At 36.8% G+C, this 19468-nt stretch overlaps 1 protein-coding gene across 10 annotated transcripts in view; it reads left to right on the top strand.

Annotated features, from left to right (window-relative positions):
• The window catches only part of LOC126426817 (zinc finger protein 665-like), a 555446-nt gene that overhangs the window by 62599 nt on the left and 473379 nt on the right, over nucleotides 1-19468 (top strand). For 3 of the 10 annotated variants that reach the window (XM_050088825.1, XM_050088826.1, XM_050088827.1), the window contains one exon: nucleotides 3163-6759. The exons of 6 other annotated variants lie outside the window; for them this stretch is intronic. In XM_050088825.1, the coding sequence (XP_049944782.1) occupies nucleotides 3163-4999 (1837 nt within the window). In that variant the 3' untranslated portion in view covers nucleotides 5000-6759. Of the gene's footprint in view, nucleotides 1-3162; nucleotides 6760-19468 lie in introns of those variants that run through there. One more of the 10 variants, XR_007576429.1, reaches the window with a different exon arrangement.

Consider the following 19468-nt stretch of genomic DNA (forward strand, 5'->3'; position numbering starts at 1 on the left):
GTGAGGCTAAGTGAGGACTGAGATCAGACACTAGCTGTATGAATTCTTAGGGGAGTTAATCAATGATAACAATAGATTTTGATTTGCCATGATCCTCTTTGCAAGAAGCATTGCTAATATTATCCTAAAATTTTGCCAGCCATTTCATTTGTAGGAGATATTAATGTAAGCAATATGCAGGTGTAATGCTGGCATCTCCTGGTGGGTTGTGAGATGAGCTATGTCTTCTAAATACAAGTGCTAGAATTTACTTCAGCACAGTTATTTGTTTTCTCACAACTAATCTCTAATCCTGCTTAATTATAATTGTAACCTACACACATACGCATGTCAAAAGGAGGTCACTGAGGTGGGTACCACATAGAGCAAACAGGATTGTTTTACCATGTGCTGATATTAAAAAATGCTTACATCTTGCCAGGCTATGATTATTGCGAGGTAGATCCACCACACTGTTGGTGCACTTGCCCTGTTGCGGAAGTAAGTGTCAACCCACAGTATTTACCATCTGCAAAGCTTGGTGATAGTTCCAATGTTGTTCGTCTACAGTGAATATTTAGTACAAAACAGCTGTCTACATCGTTTCTTTTGTGATCTGGGTCAACAAAAATATGAGTAGCAATGAGGAGGATTTATTATTGTTGTGGTAGCCCATGAAACTCCTGTATCAGGCAGGAACAAACCTAAACACCAGAGGGGAGAAAAGGAGGTAGCTCAGACAGTGTTGCTGTAATGCCACAAGAAACCTAGATATGACTTATTATTTTCAAGTAGTGCTACATAACAGCTGAACTAGTAGGAAAATTTCAGCTTTATGTGAGAAAGCAATTGTGCCTCTTCTACTGAACCCAGGGGAAAATGATACATTGCATAATAATTACTGTAAGGTGGCCCTCACCAACAGTAAGCCAAATGACAAGAAAAATACTATCAGCATGTGCCATACCTGGTCTGTAGAATCCAAGAAACTGAGCACTCACATCCAGTGTACATTTGAAGGATATTGCTCCATCCTGAGAATGTGAATGGCTGGAATACGCTGCCTTTCCCTAATCAGATAATATGTTGGAAGAGTGTGTAATTGTGGCTGTGTCCTCCTTGTATATGTGTTGATAGGAGTGTTTGGGGAAAGGCAGTGCCTGCCATCTATGTCATCTGTAAGCTTTGAAAGTATGAGGTGTTTCCAGCCACTTTGATAATGGGCACACCAGGCATCTACTCTTATAATATGGCCTATGTGGAAGCAACTGTGTAAGTAATATACCTACATAGGGCATACTGAAAAGGTGTTTTTTTTAAAAAAAATTCAGCATACAGTACTGTAGTCAGTGGGATATAATATTCTACATTAACTTAGTGCCTGGAGATTTTAGACAGAAGCCCATTTTACTGAGAGTTTCTCTTAAAGAAAGTTTTCTGGTGTATGGCATTTTTGGCACAGTGTATAACTGTTCTACGCAATGTAGTGATTAACTGCAAAGGTTTTTATTAATCACATAGAAAATAACTTTTACTGTAGTCTGATTAAAACTACTTGATAGCTGATGTGTGCCACTTGCCACTACAATATTACTACATCCACTACCAGGTACATTGCTTGATTATAGGCCACACACAAACACAGCTGATTTTAAGTGACCTATGACTAAAATGTGGCAGATGACAGGTTTTGTAGCATTGAAAAAAACTCTTGTCCTAACCTTATCACAAACTATGTGATCTGCAGTATATCTGAGAACACAGCGATCAACAATCTGCAGCACAATTGAGATCATGATCATTTTGTTCAGAGCTTTTAAGGCTAACCTCTATGAGCAAACTCAAGACAGAAAAATTTCTTAGTATGTTTCTTTGCACAGCCATCTTCTGCAGCAAAGTTTCAGTTTTTGATGAAAGCAAACAGTAATTTCTCACTGTCATTGGTTACTTGAAACCATATATCCATCAAAAAGCAAAACATTCAAAAGCAGCAATCAGGATAGAATAATAGCACAGAAGTATGTGCATGCTCCTACCCACCCACAGCCATATCCACACTCAAATGACCTCATTGGGAAGCTCAAAGATGTCCATTTTCATTGTGATGGAATGGGGTAGCTGCAGGTGGAATGATTGGACCCAGATATCACACGGATGGGCCATGCACCTACTGCAATTACTTGCTCTCAGAAGATTGTGGTAGGATTTGTTGTACATGATTCGTGCTGATGTCACCATTGATACATTCGTTTGATTCAGTCAAGGATGTTTTGGAACTCCAGGGGACCAGATATTGAGTTGTTGTAAAGATAATTTCTAATTGGAGGCTGTAACTGCATTGGCATCCTCCCTGCCAGACAGTATGTCAATTAGAAAGGGCTACACGTAATCTGTGCTGCTAACAATACACATGTAATGTTGGAATAATTTGTGTGTGTCATTCACATTTGTTCATCAGTCTGGAAATCTATGTATGTGTTCCTTCATTTATCGACCTGACATTATTTCTTATACAGTACATGTACAGGTGTTGGTCACAAGGTTGATGGCCATAGCACCTAGCCAATAAGAAATGTGATGTTGGTGGTAGTTGGTGATCAATTTGGAGTAAAATAAAATGCCATGCTTTATTGGTTTCAGAAATAAATTGATCATTGGTGGTTTTAAGAATTTCTACTGAAAGCCTAAAGAGTCCTCCAAATCAAAGAAAAATCCACATGGAAAGAGTGATTGGTTTTTATTTTAAAATCATAGATTACTCTTATTTTTTGTTTCCCTTTATCTTTTTGTGGATATTTTTATGTCAAAAGCTAGAGGATATTATTTCTAATAAATGTAATAATTTGGTGTAAAAGATTGTAAAACAGTATTTTAAAAATACTGCAAGACTTTTAATAATAGAATCTATTAGAAAATAAGGGAATTTAGTCAGCACTGAATGAGACTGGTTGTTATTGAATTTCCTGTGATCATTTGCTGTATAAAAATGTTTCATATTAGGAAAATTCTATCATTCTGGTAGAATGTCATGACAATTTTAAATCACTTACATTTACTGAATAAGTTATCTGTGGTGGCCATACATTTTTATCTTTTGGTTTATAGGCCCCGATTTTGTGGATGGTGAAATATTGTTTTGTATTGTGTAAATCAACATTTCACACCTCTTTCCTCCTTCCTCAGGTTCATTCAAAGTGCTGGTGACAGCTGTGACATTTCATATCAAGAAACATTACATCAAGGAGTAGTCAATGACAAGCTGGAGATATATGCAGAGAAGTCAACAGATTTCAGTGTGTCTCACAACTATACCAAAATACAGACTTCACAAGAAGACGGCTTATGTGGCACAAGATTAAGTTGTAGCACCAGGGGAAAGGAATTCCATAAGTTTAACTGTAGTTTCTGCCTACAGAGCTTCCCTTCAAAATACAGACTCATAATGCATATCTTCATCCACATTGACGGTGTGCAGGCACCTGCATTTGTGTGTAAGTCATGTGGTGAGGTATTGCCCTCTGATGACTGCTTGAAAGAACATTTGAGAATGATGGAGGGTGACCAAGCATTATCTGCTACCAACAGTGAGAAACTTGAATGCAGTGATGATCATGAAAACAATATCTCCTTCGACTGTGTACAAGAAGGAATTATGGAACAGACTGCAGGGCCCCCTTCATACAAGGTACCCAGGAAAACCTTCAAAAAATCCTTTAATGACATATGTAACACACATACTGTGAAACAAGCTGAAGAGAAACTCGAAAGATGTAATGACTGTGGAATTTCATGTACAAGCGACCATGCTCATGTCCACACTGTGCTAAGCGCAAAGGGACATCACAAATGTGATGTTTGTGGTAAAATGTTTACTGTGTTAGGCAATCTTAAGAAACATCGCCTAATACACACTGGAGAGAGACCCCACGAATGCAATGTTTGTGGAAAATCGTTTGCTGTAATGAGCTATCTCAAGAAACATGAAATAATACACACTGGACAGAGACCACACAAATGCAATGTTTGTGGAAAATCGTTTGCTGTAATGAGCTATCTCAAGAAACATGAAATAATACACACTGGACAGAGACCACACAAATGCGGTGTCTGTGGAAAATCATTTACTCACTCGAGCAGTCTCAAGTCCCATATTTTAAGACACACAGGAAAGAGACCACACAAATGCGATGTGTGTGCAAAATCGTTTACTGAAAGGTGCAATCTCAAGCAACACGAATTAATACACACTGGACAGAGACCATACAAATGCGATGTCTGTGGAAAATCATTTACTCAGTCGGGCCGGCTCAAGAACCACAATGTAATACACACAGGAAAGAGACAACACAAGAGACAACACAAATGCGATGTGTGTGCAAAATCGTTTACTGAAAGGTGCAATCTCAAGAAACATGAATTAATACACACTGGACAGAGACCACACAAATGCGATGTCTGTGGAAAATCATTTACTCAGTCGGGACATCTCAAGACTCATGAATTAATTCACACTGGACGGAGACCACATAGTTGCAATGTCTGTGGGAAATCATTTACTCAGTCGAGCAGTCTAAAGACACACGAATTAATACACACTGGACACAGACACCACAAATGTGATACTTGTGGTAAATTATTTAATGCATTGAGTAATCGCAAGGCCCAGAAGATAATACACAGTGGAAAGAGACCCTACAAATGTAGTATTTGTGGAAAATCTTTTATTCATTGGGGTAGTCTCAAGACACATGAATTAATACACACTGGACAGAGACCACACAAATGCGATGTCTGTGGAAAATCATTTGCTCAGTCGGGAAATCTCAAGACCCATGTATTAATTCACACTGGACGGAGACCACACAGTTGCAATGCCTGTGGAAAATCATTTACTCAGTTGGTCAGTCTCAAGACTCATCTGTTAATACACACAGCAAAGAGACCACACAAATGCGATGTGTGTGGAAAATCGTCTACGCGGTCGGGCTATCTCAACAGCGACGTATTAATACACACATGAGATGACCCCACAAATGTGATACTTGTGGTAAATTATTTAATGTATTGAGTAATCTCAAGACCCACAAGTTAATACACAGTGGAAAGAGACCCTACAAATGTAGTATTTGTGGAAAATCTTTCACTCATTGGGGCAGTCACAGGAAACACAAATTAATACACACTACATAGAGGTCACTCAAAGTATTGTTGAGGTCTGTAGACCTACACATGTTGATAGAAGACCACACGTGTTTTATGAAAATTGTTTGCATGTGCTACAGAGAGGTCACAAAAAAATATGACAAATCCATTTCCGCAGCTTCACATTCAAAGAAGTTACATACAAAATACAACATATGAAGCACACAATTCTGATTTTTTGTTGCAAATACTCCATGCTTTAATTGTTCAGGCTACCCAAAATCTGTCTTCCACCATTACCGGTGCACCAACATCAGGCGCTACAGTCTGGTTCTAGGCGCTACAGTCTGGAACTGCGGGACCGCTACGGTCGCAAGTTCGAATTTGCCTCTGGCATGGATGTGTGTGATGTCCTTAGGTTAGTTAGGTTTAAGTAGTTCTTGGGGACTGATAACCACAGCAGTTAAGTCCCATAGTGCTCAGAGCCATTTGAGCCAACATCAAAAATCACCTACTCGTTGATATGCCTACAGGATTAATCTTTAGAGATCTTGCACAAGAAAAACATAACTTACTTCAATGCCATGCTACATCGAACACCCACGAAAAACACACTAGCGCGACCCTTCTTGCTTCCTTCCATCGGAAGATAGCTGCGCAAAATCGTCACGTGACTATGAAACACCTATTCCGCCATGTGAAAAATATAGAAGCAAACATTGCCTCTGAGCCATCACCATAGGAAATACCAAATCAGCCGCTTGTGTAATTCTGTAACAATAAATATCATCAGTACCAAAGGAGCATCTATCCCATTTTACAGAGCAGCTAGGTTCTGATTTGCTTGTTCTAGATAATGGATGGGCATCCGACAACCTTTGTCAACTTGTGGTTTCACCATCTTTCAACAATGTTCCATAGAGGCTGATGGTGGAAGCATCTGCACAGCCAACCACATTCGCTGCTTCTGAGATGCACTTACCCAGGCACCAGGCAAAACCATCTGCTCTTTGCCAAAGTTATTTATGCCATTTTTTTAACAAACTGTCACTAGAATGATAACCACTCATTTCTGGTTGTATAGTTTCATTACTACGTGACATAGCCACAATGATGCTGGGTAGCAAACACTCCTCCTACGGAAGTGGATTCAGTGATTTGGATTAACAGTGTATCTTCACAAAAAAGGCCTTTTGGTAAATTGTGTAGTAATTCAATTTTTCTGCTTTGTTAAATTTTATGTCAATACACTATTGTCAGTTCAAGTGCCGTATTTATTGTGAAAAATTTTTGTATTACAAAGCTCTGTACATTAATTTTATGCATCAAATCTTTTAATTATTTGTCTGTTTTTAAATACCATGTAACTACTGTACAAACATCAGTGGCAAAACTGTCATCATGTAGTGTCAGATTATAATTCTGATTGTTTGTAGAAACACAAGGACAGTTGAAAGAGCTCAGTGTGATTTCTAGGTTATGAATTTAATCCAAATGCATGATTTTTATTGTAATAAGTTAATTTATCACATGTACTTTCTTTCTAATTGCTTTGTTTCAATTTGATTTTTAGTTGTCTTTTTATCTGCTTTAAACATGATTTCATAGTGTATATTTTCCATAATTTCTCTGAGTAAATGTGAGGTTTTCAGAAATCTTTACTAATGCTTTGTCTTATATTTCATAATGTATATTTTTGGTCATTGTTTCCGATTTCTCACCGATTTCTTATTGGTGTAAGGTAGTTCGTTTATTAAGTTTTGTCATACTTTTAATAACTTGAGACAGTTGTTTTTAAGTGATAGGCTTTTTTGAGTTTTGCAACACTTTAAGCTGTGTGGCTTTTTACCGAAATGAGAATGTATCTGTCATGATCATTCCTGCAACATAATAGTGTGCTGCTATCTGGGCTGTAATATTGCAGTGGATTTTAAATATTGAGGGCTCCCAGTCTTCACACACTTCATGAGATATTTTGGTTGTGACTTGGAATGAAATTGCATGGATTTTAAATTGTCATTCTCCTTATAGTAATGTTGTTACACTATTCTGTCCAGCTACTTAGTTACATATTTCTACTACAGTTCCTGTTGGTACTGCGCTCTTTGTGGATGGTTTACTTTAATCATAACAGATAATATTTTGTTCTCTCAGTAACGCTTGCTGAGACAAAAATCGTTACTATTATTATTCAAGTAAGAACAGAGCTCTGAATTCACAAACTTACAATACTGCTACTCTCATGAAGCTTAAATCCTGACTCGAAACTGCCCTATTTTAATGTCTCATCTCTGAAAATAAGCTTGTGTTGATTCTGAAGATTCTGTACAGAAATTAAGTAAAGTAACCCACAGTGATATGTTACAATCGGATTTCAAATGACAAAGGGAATGAGAGATATTGACAATAGTACTGTATTTTGACAAAGTGCCATTAATTGTTATAATGCGGTATATGACTCACCAAAACAAATGTCATTATTAGTAACTGGTTATTACTGCCATCATCATATGATGTTCCTGACCACTTTTAGACGTTTTGTGCTGAAATATATCTGGTAAATGCCATAGAGACTCTAAGGACTATCTTCACATTATCACCATTGCTCTGCCCCCGGTAGCTGAGTGGTCAGTGCAACAGACTGTCAATCCTAAGGCCCCGTGTTCGATTCCTGGCTGGGTCAGAGATTTTCTCCACTCAGGGACTGGGTGTTGTGTTGTCCTAATCATCATCATTTCATCCCCATCGACACGCAAGTCGCTGAAGTGACATCAAATCGAAAGACTTGCACCAGGTGAGCGGTCTACCCAATGGGAGGCCCTAGTCACACGCCATTGTATTACCATTCACTTAAAGCTAATATGGGTGGCATTGGCCAACCAAAAAGTTCTACAGAAAATCATTTGATACGATAATTGTTACCTTCCACTCCTGTCCAAAATGGTTCTTTTCAAAACCTACACCGTTAGACATCTGTCAAAAGACTAACATTAGTGTTCACTTGAGGCCAAAATGAATCATAAATCAAGAAAGTATGATTCTAAATATTGTTATAAGAAGAGTTAGAGTACTTTTTGTTTGAAATTACGTGAGTGAATGGATGTTGTTGGAAGATGACACAGCTTTCATATAACCTTAAAAAAAAGCTACTTTTCACTAAAATATATAATTGTGGAAATAGTTTGCAGATTCATGCTACTTATTTGGATTTGTGTGTGTAGTTATTTGTGCCATTAAAATTTTTTATTGTTCAAGTTTAATGTGGCTACGTTTACTAAGGGGAAGTTAACTAGTGTGCCACATGCGACTGCAGGTGTAACTCTCTCAAACATTTATACCCATAAATTTGTACAAGTTGTAGCTATGCAGTTGCACATCGACATAGTTTCATATCTTAGGTTACAGTGCAGGGCACATGAGATAGATATATGTATTTCATACATTGTCCCATAATGAACAGATTGAGATACACCAGTATCCACCTGTGGTGGTTGCATTAGTTAACTCTATTCAGTTATACTCAGGTTAGTTGATTTTCAACAAATATTGCCATAAAGCATGTTATGGGACATTTCTTAAGTATTTGCATGACTACGAATAATTATGAGTAGACTGATCCTTTCACATCAGAAGTATTAGAGACATTAAATCAGTGGTCGTTTTTGGGCCAGTGTTGACTATAATATCCATGAATATTGACGGAATACCTCCCTGCAAGCAACAACTCTTGCAAGACGTGCCACACTAAGCACTGTGATATTTTGTGTGTTCAAGAAATACACACATACACCCAGCAGAGACTTCCTTCAGTTCCTGGAATAAAACTGGTTGCTGAAACACAACATGCACAGTATGGCAGTGCTATCCTTATAAGACCTGACCTTTGTCTGTAGTGTTCATCAGTCAGATGATAATAATATTGAAATTATTATTGTTGAGTAACAGTATAGTCACATCAGCGTATAAAGCTCCAGCAACAGATTTTTCCTTCACCCCACCTGAACATGTTATTACAGGGAAAGCTTCTATTGTGGTATGTGATTTCAACATTCACAGCCATGTTTGGGGGGTACACTCAAGAGGATCAAAATGGTGAGGCTGTCCTCCTGTGGGATGAAACTTTCCATCTCTCACTCCTTCATGACAGCAAACTACCTCTTTCTTCAGTGCACACAGGCTGTAATCCATATCAGCTTTTTGTTAGTGAAAGTATTTTTCATACCTGCACTAAATCCGTCTGTAAGCCCATACCGAATACACATCGACCTATTATGTGTCAAGTTCTCCCACAAGTAAGCCCTCAAGAAATCACTTTAACCTGAAGGTACAACTTCAAAACGGCTGATTGCCAGAAATTGTCAAAGTTATTACATGAGAAAAATGTAACTATAGCTCCTCTGATAGATCAATATAAAAATTTTGTTAACATCGTTAATGCCTCCTCCTGAGCATCAATTCTAAGGGGATGCAGAATGAACTATATCGAGGGTATAACACCTGAAACGACCACTCTTCTTTAGGAGTACTACAGAAAGTTTGAAGATCCTTTTAGTGAAGCCACATCAATTCATGTACAGAATGTCCTCTCTTCAATATCTGAGGCAAACAGAGAAGAATGGATTCAATTAATGGCAGACTGTGACATGAGTAAAAGTAGTCAAAAGGCCTGGAGGCTATTATATCGCCTGAGCAATGATAACACTCAGGTCAACATATATTTTAATATTAAACCAGACCAAATTGCTCAACAACTTCCCATTAATGGCAGATCAACTAAATCCAGAAATATAGAGAGGAAACAATTATTTAGGCAAACAGACCAAGAGAATAGCATCTTATCTCCTTATTTCTCTGTTGAAGAATTGAATTCAGCCCTGAATAAATGTAAATAGGGAAAAGCAGCAGGACTGGATGACATTAGAGCTGAACAAATCAAGAATTTTGGTTCCGCTAAAATGCTTTGGGTACTGCAATTTATGGGCAACTGTATTCGAGAGTGCAAAAGCCCTAAATTATGACGAAAATCAAGAGTAATTGCCACACTGAAACAAGGAAAGTATAGGAAAGAACCCAAAAATTATAGACCAGTCTCTTTACTCTGTGACCTCTACAAAATACTGGAGAGGCTCAGTCTTCAGAGAATGATTAGAAAGGCGGAGCCTCTTCTAATACCACAGCAAGCAACTTTCAGACAAGGGGAGAGCTACACATCTGATATTAAACTTAACACAACATATCGAAGATGGATATGAGAAATGGCACATTACAGGTGCTGTATTTATCCATCTATCCACAGCTTGTGATGCAAGCATCCATCGGCTCCTTCTGAATAAAGTTTATGACAAAACTAAAGACTTCACATGCATGTACGATATTAGAAACCTTCCCCAGAATTCCAGATTTTTTTGTGGAATTTTCGGGTAAGAAAAGTAGGTGGAGAACTGAGAAAATGGGCTGCCACAAGGCGATGTGCTTGCACTGCTATTATTCAACATCTATACCAACGATCAACCTATCCCTGAAGGAGCTCGAAGCTTTATTTATGCTGATGACTGCACTATCACTACTCAGGCTGACTGTTTTGAGACTGTAGAAGATACGCCATCAAAATCTTTGGAAGAATTCACTGTTTACTATTATGGGAATTACTTGATACCTAATCCTGCCAAGACTCATATCTGCGCTTTCCACCTCAAGAATAAACAGGCAAATAGATCCTTAAATATATCCAGGGGAGGGATCGCACTCGAACATAATCCTACTCCCAAATATCTTGTAGAAACACTGGATCGCGCGCTAACATATAAAAAGCATTGCCTAAACACCAAAGAGAAAGTGGCAGCCAGAAATAAAACAGTGCGACAATTGACACATACATCATGTGTGCTAATCCATGCACTGTGAGCTCAGGCGCGCCTGCTCTACGTTGTTCCACTGCTGAATATGCATGTTCAGCGTGGTACAAGTCCACTCATGCCAGGAACGTAGATGAGGCTCTAAATGAGTCTTACCAGATTATCACGGGTTGCTTAAGACCTATTCCTGTGGACAAACTCCATTGCCTCGCTGGCAAAGATCCTCCTGAAATGAGACGTTAGGTAGCTGCGAGATATGAGAAAAGTAAGGCCACAACGAAGAACGCCCATCCACTATATGAGGCAGATATCAAGGAAGAGCTTCTTGACAACTACTGAGGCTCTCATCGAGAATCCATATGTGGCAACGATCTCGCGATGGCGGGAGAAACGTTGGTATTTGGGAGAATGGATCGCTCCAAAGGAAGAACTTCCTCCTGGATATTCGGAGAAGTGGTCAATATGGAGGTCTCTCAATAGATTATGGTCAAACACAATGAGATGCAAGACCAATCTGCTGTGTTCCTCATCACCAACCACCTGCACCATACAAGACCTTATGAGAGATACACCAAATGCACTTGAAGTGTCAAAGTTTTTGCCCTCTTTTGTGTAAAATTATGTCAACACTCATATATATTTTTGACATTTCGGTACTTTTGAAATGACAAATAAATAAATAAGTAATGTAATAAAAGTAACAGTAAGAAAAACTGTATCATTTGTTTTTAATGTCCAGAGAAAAGGAGATTATTCATATGTTAGTGGAGGAAACATCACATGATGGCTTTTGGTACAGTGATATTAGCAACGAAATAAACCCAGCGCTGCATCCTTTTTATGGTTAACTAGATGGAATGCCACAATCATAGCATTAACTCTCATCATTTTGCAGGTACGAAGATGCACAACCTACTTAATAGAAACACAGTCCGATATTCCTTCTGACAAGAACAAGGAAAGTAAGGATTTGGTGGAAAATATTAGTTCTCAGTGTATGAAAATTTAGCTAACACTATAAGGATGATTGATAGTAGCAGCTAAGAGTTGTGCTTAAACAGAAAGAGAAACGAATGAAATCCTAGCATGAAACTGTATCAGCATCATTTTTGGGAATATAGGAGCTGCTTCAGTGCAGAACACCAGGTGGATTGTGGACAAGATAGAGTTGATAGTTGCGTGATTGCTTGAGGGCCAATTAAGAGTCATGAATATAGTCAGAGAAGTCGGCAGTTATTGCAGTGCTAGTTTATATTGGGCCCTCCAGGAAAGATGAAGTTGCCAGTCTCGATAGCAACAGGGATGGGTTGCCTGCTCTGTGACAGAGATAAAACACAAGTGAGGCTGTTGTAGATGGCACAAACCATGTCTGCTTTAGCACAAGTAAATGAAAAAAGAATCACAAGCATATCAGACTAAATCAACTCCACTGTACTAGCATATGCACCGAGCTATGATTGAGCACAGAAGGTAGAACTGTAACTAAAAAAGAAAATACAAAAATTATTAATATCTATGGATCCTTGTTTGGACTAGCACACCGAGTTGTACATTCTTAACATTTCACCCTTTTGAATAGGCCAGAGTGTAGGTGAAGGGATATTGTTAGGGACATAAAATTACAGGGCAGCAGAATTTGTTTAGATCTGAGGTTGCTTTGTATTACAGTAACGAAATTAAAAAAATAACCCTATCTATAAGAAAAGTTTGCTGACCATTAGGTGACCCAGGGTAGTTGTTGTCATATTCCATATCTGGCAGAACTGTTGAAGTGACATGCTCAGAAAAAGAAAATACTGGAAACACTTGGACAATCGTAATGGAAGGAGTCTTCAGAAATACTGTAGTAATAATAACACAAATAAAAAGGCTGTGTTGATACTGAGGAAAAATGTGGTAAGCAATAATTATTTTAACTGTGCAAATCAAAATTAATTAGAAGTACAAAGTGCCAATACATTTACCATGAGTATACTGATACTGTGCAAAAATTCAATATGTTTAAAAATGGTAGAAATTAGAAAATTTATTAGCCAGTTGTTAGTCCACAAGAGAATGAAATGAAAGAAGAAAATACAGTAAAGGGGACGAATTGAGAAACAAATGTGTACAGTGTTTTAGAAACTAGTATTCCATATTTTGAGAGGCAGTAGTATATATCTCATAACAAGAAAAACTGCATAGGAGACATGGGCTCTAAAATAATTACTGTACCTTAAGGGGAGATATAATGGAAAATGTAAACATTTATTTAAAAAATCATTACAGCCATATTTATTAATGTACAAATCTAAAATCTTGCATGTGTAAAAAAGGAGCTGTGTTTTAACGGAAAAATAATATAAAATATTCATAAATATTATTTTGCCAGAAATTTGAATAGTTATAATAACGTGAGAAGCCTAAAACAGAGAAAATGAGGTTCAAAAATTTTCTGCTCGTACTTCTACATGTAATAAGCTTACCTCAGTTTTAAAATCGTCCATACTCATACATCCTCCAGATTCCTTTTCTCTCTATACATTTCCCTGGCCCATATTTGCAGGTCAGACATTGATCCATTAGCTTTCTTGACCAAGCTGTCGTCGATGGTGTAAAAAGCTTTTGTTTTAAACACACCAGGATCTATACCAGCTCTATTCATCACTTCAGTTCTGCCATTATTTCCGTTGCTGTAACATCAAACTGCATCATAGACACCTACTTTGAGTACTTCAAGTCCACAGAATGTCTCTGAAGTTTCTGGTTACATCAGGAGATGAGTTTGGAAGGCAGTAGAGAATCCAATTACCATTTCATGTCCACCACTGATACAGAGTCTTGCCCAATCAGTCTCTCATCCAGCTTTAGTTTCTATCTCAGTGGATTTCAGTTTTTGTGTACTGTGACAAATACATTACTTACATTTCCCATTAGCCTATCCTTCAGATGTGCACTTAAATTTTCCCCAAAAACCTCATCGCTATCAATTTCAGGTTTCAAATGGCTTTCAGTATTAGGGAGGCTTAATTGTTTTTCACGAGTGCTTTGAATTCTGGCACTTTGTTGCGAATGCTTCAGCAGTTAACAACTAGGATTTTAATACTCTCACCTGTGGGAGGCATTTGTTTCGATCTTACACTGATACTACTTCTGGATTTACTGCAACTCTTGTTCCCAGGATTGCATAGTACGTCGCCTAGTCTAAAAAAACTTTTGTTTGCTCCCACATACAATCAGCTACCTGGACAGCAGCCTCTGATGTGTAGTGCACACCTGACCAATCTAGAGGCACCTAACAGTTCTCAACAAAATGGCGCAAGTCCAGGAAGTAGCAGTCTAGCTTGTCACAGAACTTTCGAAGTATCTGGTTCAGTGCTTCCACTCAGTGCAGAACCAATGATCCACAATCAGTTCTGGAGACAATGCTGCAAATTGTGAGGTCTGCTGAAACTGTACATAAGGCTGGTCTTCTCAGCCTTATCAGTTGCTGGAATGATCACAGTATGACCTCAGAGCCCAGATAACAGGCTTCATTTATTCCAACATGTGCAACTATCTGCAGTTGCTTGCACCTCATTACCTCAATGGCTGTTGGAATAACCTCTTCAAGATGTTGAATGAGGCCTCCAGATATACACACAGGGTGCATCTCATGCCCTTTCCTGTCCCTTGCTGCCATTTCCGTAAGGGGAACAATCATTCCCTGTACAACTGAACCGCCAACAGTTAATATACGTCTGCCTTTTTGCGTTTACCTCCTACTGACACGTGACGAAACAGGTTTCCCAAAAACAGGTGAAGTGAGTCCCACTGGCTTAGTTTCAGTTTCAATTTCAGTGAATGACAGCACCTAGAAATTGATATTAAGGGTATCAGTACAGCACCCTAAGCCTCCATGGTCCCTGTTGACACTGTGGAGGACGCCTGGATCTACCACTGAAACGCCAGTTACAGTCTAGTGCACGAGTAATGAGAGATTCCGTACTCTCTTCAGAGGAGACAGGGTCCACAGGAGAGGACAGTACTTGAGTCACCATTGATACTGGTACCACAGGTACATGACTCTCGGGAACTCTTCACCATATTGATTTGCAGCAGCTGACAGTCCTTTGACAGTAGTGAAGGCGATTTCCAGCTGCCTACAAAAGTCAACCAGCTCAACCCATTTTTGAGAATTGCATTCAGTCTGGGGCTTAATTTTGGCTGGCGCAATGTGTTGCAGGAAAGTGAACAAATAACTTCAAATTAAGCTTGCTGGTTGTCTTTTATGTCCATTGAGCTAAAAAGGTACTAATTCCCGTAAGAACTGAAGCAAATATAGAAAGCGATAATTCTATTAAGACGAGAGTAAACTTTTTAAGGTTAGTTATAGCTACTTGTAAATTTGAAAATGAAGTTAATTTATGAAAAATGTAGGTAATATGTACGTTCTTTAATGGAAAATTTTGTGTCTGCTACAGTACCTAAATCACAAACTTTGATTTACAACAAGTTAGATTATGTACAGGAGAAGCAGCTTCTGAAAATTCTCAAAAATGCGCTTTTATTTGCGTCGATATACGGTGAAATTTGGGGTGATCTACTCTTTAGCAGTATGTGTGAATAACAAACATTGATTTTCTACGAAATAAGTTATCCAAAAACACTTACTGGTAACTTGCGAAAATATAGTTTTGTAAGCGACGGAAATTTCTCACAAGTAAAGTATTTCTCAAGTAATTATACAGTGCAATTAGAGAAAGATTGTTTTCAAAAGGATAGGCCTACTCTTCTCAACATTCTTATTAGAGCAAAATTGAGTTTAAGCCTAGAATTAACAGTAACAGTAGGCGTTCATTGTGACACTCGTGAATGTTCGAATTTCACAATAGACCAAAATACAAACGGATATTAATACAATCAATAATAGATTATGCTTAACTGACGTGATCAGTAAAATATGTGAATCTAGAATTTCAACTCGGCACTTCAGTCTCACACAAAGGAAAATTCCGAAGTCTACTTTTACATACAAACAAACATGCTAACTGCACAGGTTTTTAAGTTATCTGTTTCTGTGCCAACTTCTACCCTAGCGTGCTACAGAAGAACACTGCAGCATGTGCTAATCAGTCGAAATATAGAAAAATGTGCAGCACCAACAAAGCACATCTTCTGCTTATTCCAGCTAGCTAGCTATCTGGAAGTGCAATATGAGTTAGGAGTTTCAAGACGAGCACAGAGGAGAAAGTTTGACTTCACTGGCCTGTGTGAGATACCAGTGTAAGATATACTTTTATCTTATGATCATATAATTCATTATACTCATCTTAACATCTGTAACACAATTCGTTAATTTTTTTTACTATTAAAAACAGTCTTCATCACGATTTATTTATCAAGGTGACTGGTTTCGACCACTGCTGTGGTCATCTTCAGACCTACAAGTTATATACAAAGCTTTAATTAGAGGGCTACATACATTAAAGAAAATACAGAAACTTGTAAAGCTATAAAACGATGAATTACCATTGAGTAGGAACCTCTTTCTGTTGGAGAATCACTACTGCAGAAACCAATGCACGTATTACTATATATAATGGTGGCATCATTTTATAGCTTTATAACTTTATGTATTTTCCTTACTGTATGTAGCCCTCTAATTAAAGCTTTGTATGCAACTAGTAGGTCTGAAGATGACCACAATAGTGGTCGAAACCAGTCACCTTGATAAATAAATCGTGATCAGGACTGTTTTTAATAGTAAATATTTGTAAGACATTGATCACTGCCTGTGCCATAAAGTATTCAAAAGTAATTAATTTATTTCCAAGTCAGCTATTGGGAGATTGCAAGATGTTTAGAGGGTTATGCACTAAAAAAATGAAACTTAATTCCAAAATTTCTTTTAACGAACAATCTCTAATGAATCATGTGATTCCTAATTATGTAACAATTAGTTTTAATACCAGATCAAACACAGAAAAATTTTTATGACAGAAGAGTAGCATTCTATGGATTAGATCTGAAATTAAAGATGCATATAAAGAAAAAGATGCATTAAATCTTGAAATGTACATTTTACATTTCAAAATTAGCAGTCAGTTGTCACCATTAATATTTTCACACTTACTTAACTTTACAGATGACAAAATTAATGCAGTATGAGAAATTATTCTTAATAAGCATAATAAGAAAATTGCAGCCCTTGTTAGTCACCAAAATGTGAGTTCATAAGATGTTTCACCAAATGTACATAACTTTTATCCAAGAGTAAGCAATCTAACCAAAATTACTTTTACTCATGCAGAGACAACACTTTTAAACAAAGGCCTAAAATATAATTAAGCTCCAGAATTGAGCAATGCAAATATTAAACTTGTGATTGCTGACGTAAAGGTTGCTGCAAAACATGCACAATTTAGTAGGTCTGAAATATGTGACATTGCACATAAAACTAAAAATGTCATTACTAATGAAAAAGATAAAAATAAACATAATAATGAATTAAAACTTGTAAAACAAATGAACCAGAAGTTATTAAGTAATAAAGCTATTGCAATCAGGGCAGATAAAGGGAATACTCTTGTCATTGTTAGTGAAGATGATTATGTTTTTAAGACTTTACAGTTTTTTGATGCTAATTGAATAACTGAGGTTAATAAAGACCCGACTTCAAGATTTCAAATAAATCTTAAAAAGGTGATTGATGATAGTGACTCTTTACTTTCACCTAAAGATAAAATAACACTTAAAGTTATGAACCCCACCTTACCTAAGTTGAGATCACAAATCAAATTACACAAACCAAATTTACCAATTCGTCCAGCTGTTAATAATACCAACAGTCCCTCTTATAACCTGAACAAAAAGCTTAATCAAATCTTAAAATCCTTTTACATTTATGAAGAAAATTATAGTATTAAAAACAGTTTTGAATTAACAAAATTAATTTATGATGTGGATATTCCAAAAAACGCAAGGTTTGCATAGTTGGACATCACAAATCTTTACACGAATATACCTATTCAAGATACTATATTAACTTAACGTATCACAAAATCGTGAGCCCCAAAGAAATAGTAGAATTCATTGAACTGTTAAGAATTACTCTAGATTTTAATTATTTTTCATATAATAATAAAATATACATACAGGAAGATGGACTTGCAATGGGGAATTCACTTGCTAGCACTATAGCAGATATCTTCGTCAATTATGTTGAAATTCAATTTTTCAAAAATAATCCAGAAATAACAAATTATATACTACAAAAGATGCGTTGATGATACATTGCTATTATATAACCGTTCTAAGGAAGAAATTGATGCTTTCGCTAACAACTTAAGTACGTTACACCCAAAACTTGTATTTACAGTAGAACACGAAAGTAACAATAGTATTAATTTACTGGACCTCACAATTACAAACAAGAATGGAAAACATAATATTTCTATTTATAGAAAACCCACATCAACCGACATAATAAATGCCACATCATGCCATCCATTATGATACAAAATGGCATTTTTTTAAAACTATGATACATAGGATACTGAAATTACCTCTTCAACCTGATGCAATCCAGGAGGAAATTGATGCATTAAAACAGATAGCAGTTGCTAACAATTATAATTCACATCATGTTGATCGGTTGTATAAAAAATTACAAGAAACAAATGATGCTGTTATAAATGTCAAGAAGAGATTTACAGAAATGACACACATGGGACCTATTTCAGATAAAATAAATGAATAATTTAAGAACACAAGCGTGACAATAGCATTTAAAACTAATAACTCCCTGCAGATGAAACTGAAACACACAATTGGGGACTCAAATATATACCAAAAGTCAGGCGTTTACAAAATAATATGTAATGGCTGTGACAAACAGTATATTGTCCAAACTGGTCGTAACTTTCTAACATGTTTCAAAGAACATACTACTGGTACTGCACATACCAAATGAATATTTGGTCAACACCTTGATGGATACAATCACTCTGAGGGTTGCATTTCTAACAATTTGAAAATATTACATACTGTGCCAAAAGGACCACTGCTAAATACTTTAGAAGAAATTGAAATCTTTTCACTTCACAAAAGTAATCCATTATCTGTTTTAAACGAACAACTTCGGTTCAAAGACAAACATTTCTTTGAGCTTTTCGATGATCTGCTTTAGACTGTTTACTCTTCTGTCATTCGTTTTTTAAGATTATTAAGACTTTTAGGAAATATTTTATCTTTACTTTGTAATTTTATTTCACCAAACATTATTTTATGACTGACGATCAGTTTTAGAATTTTTGCTTATATGCTTTTAGACTGTATATTGCTAATTCACATCCTTCTATTTTTGACACTATGGCTCATAATATTATAATTTTAAATTCCTTCCATTTTCATTATTTTTATTTGTTTATAAGACTGGCATATAACTTAAGGAATAACAATGCCTATTAAAAACTGTCACATGTAATTTACATACCAACTTCATTGACAATATTTCATATACATGGACAACA

The sequence above is a fragment of the Schistocerca serialis genome, chromosome 11 (genome assembly GCF_023864345.2).
Source record: "Schistocerca serialis cubense isolate TAMUIC-IGC-003099 chromosome 11, iqSchSeri2.2, whole genome shotgun sequence".
Taxonomy (NCBI): Eukaryota; Metazoa; Arthropoda; class Insecta; order Orthoptera; family Acrididae; genus Schistocerca; species Schistocerca serialis.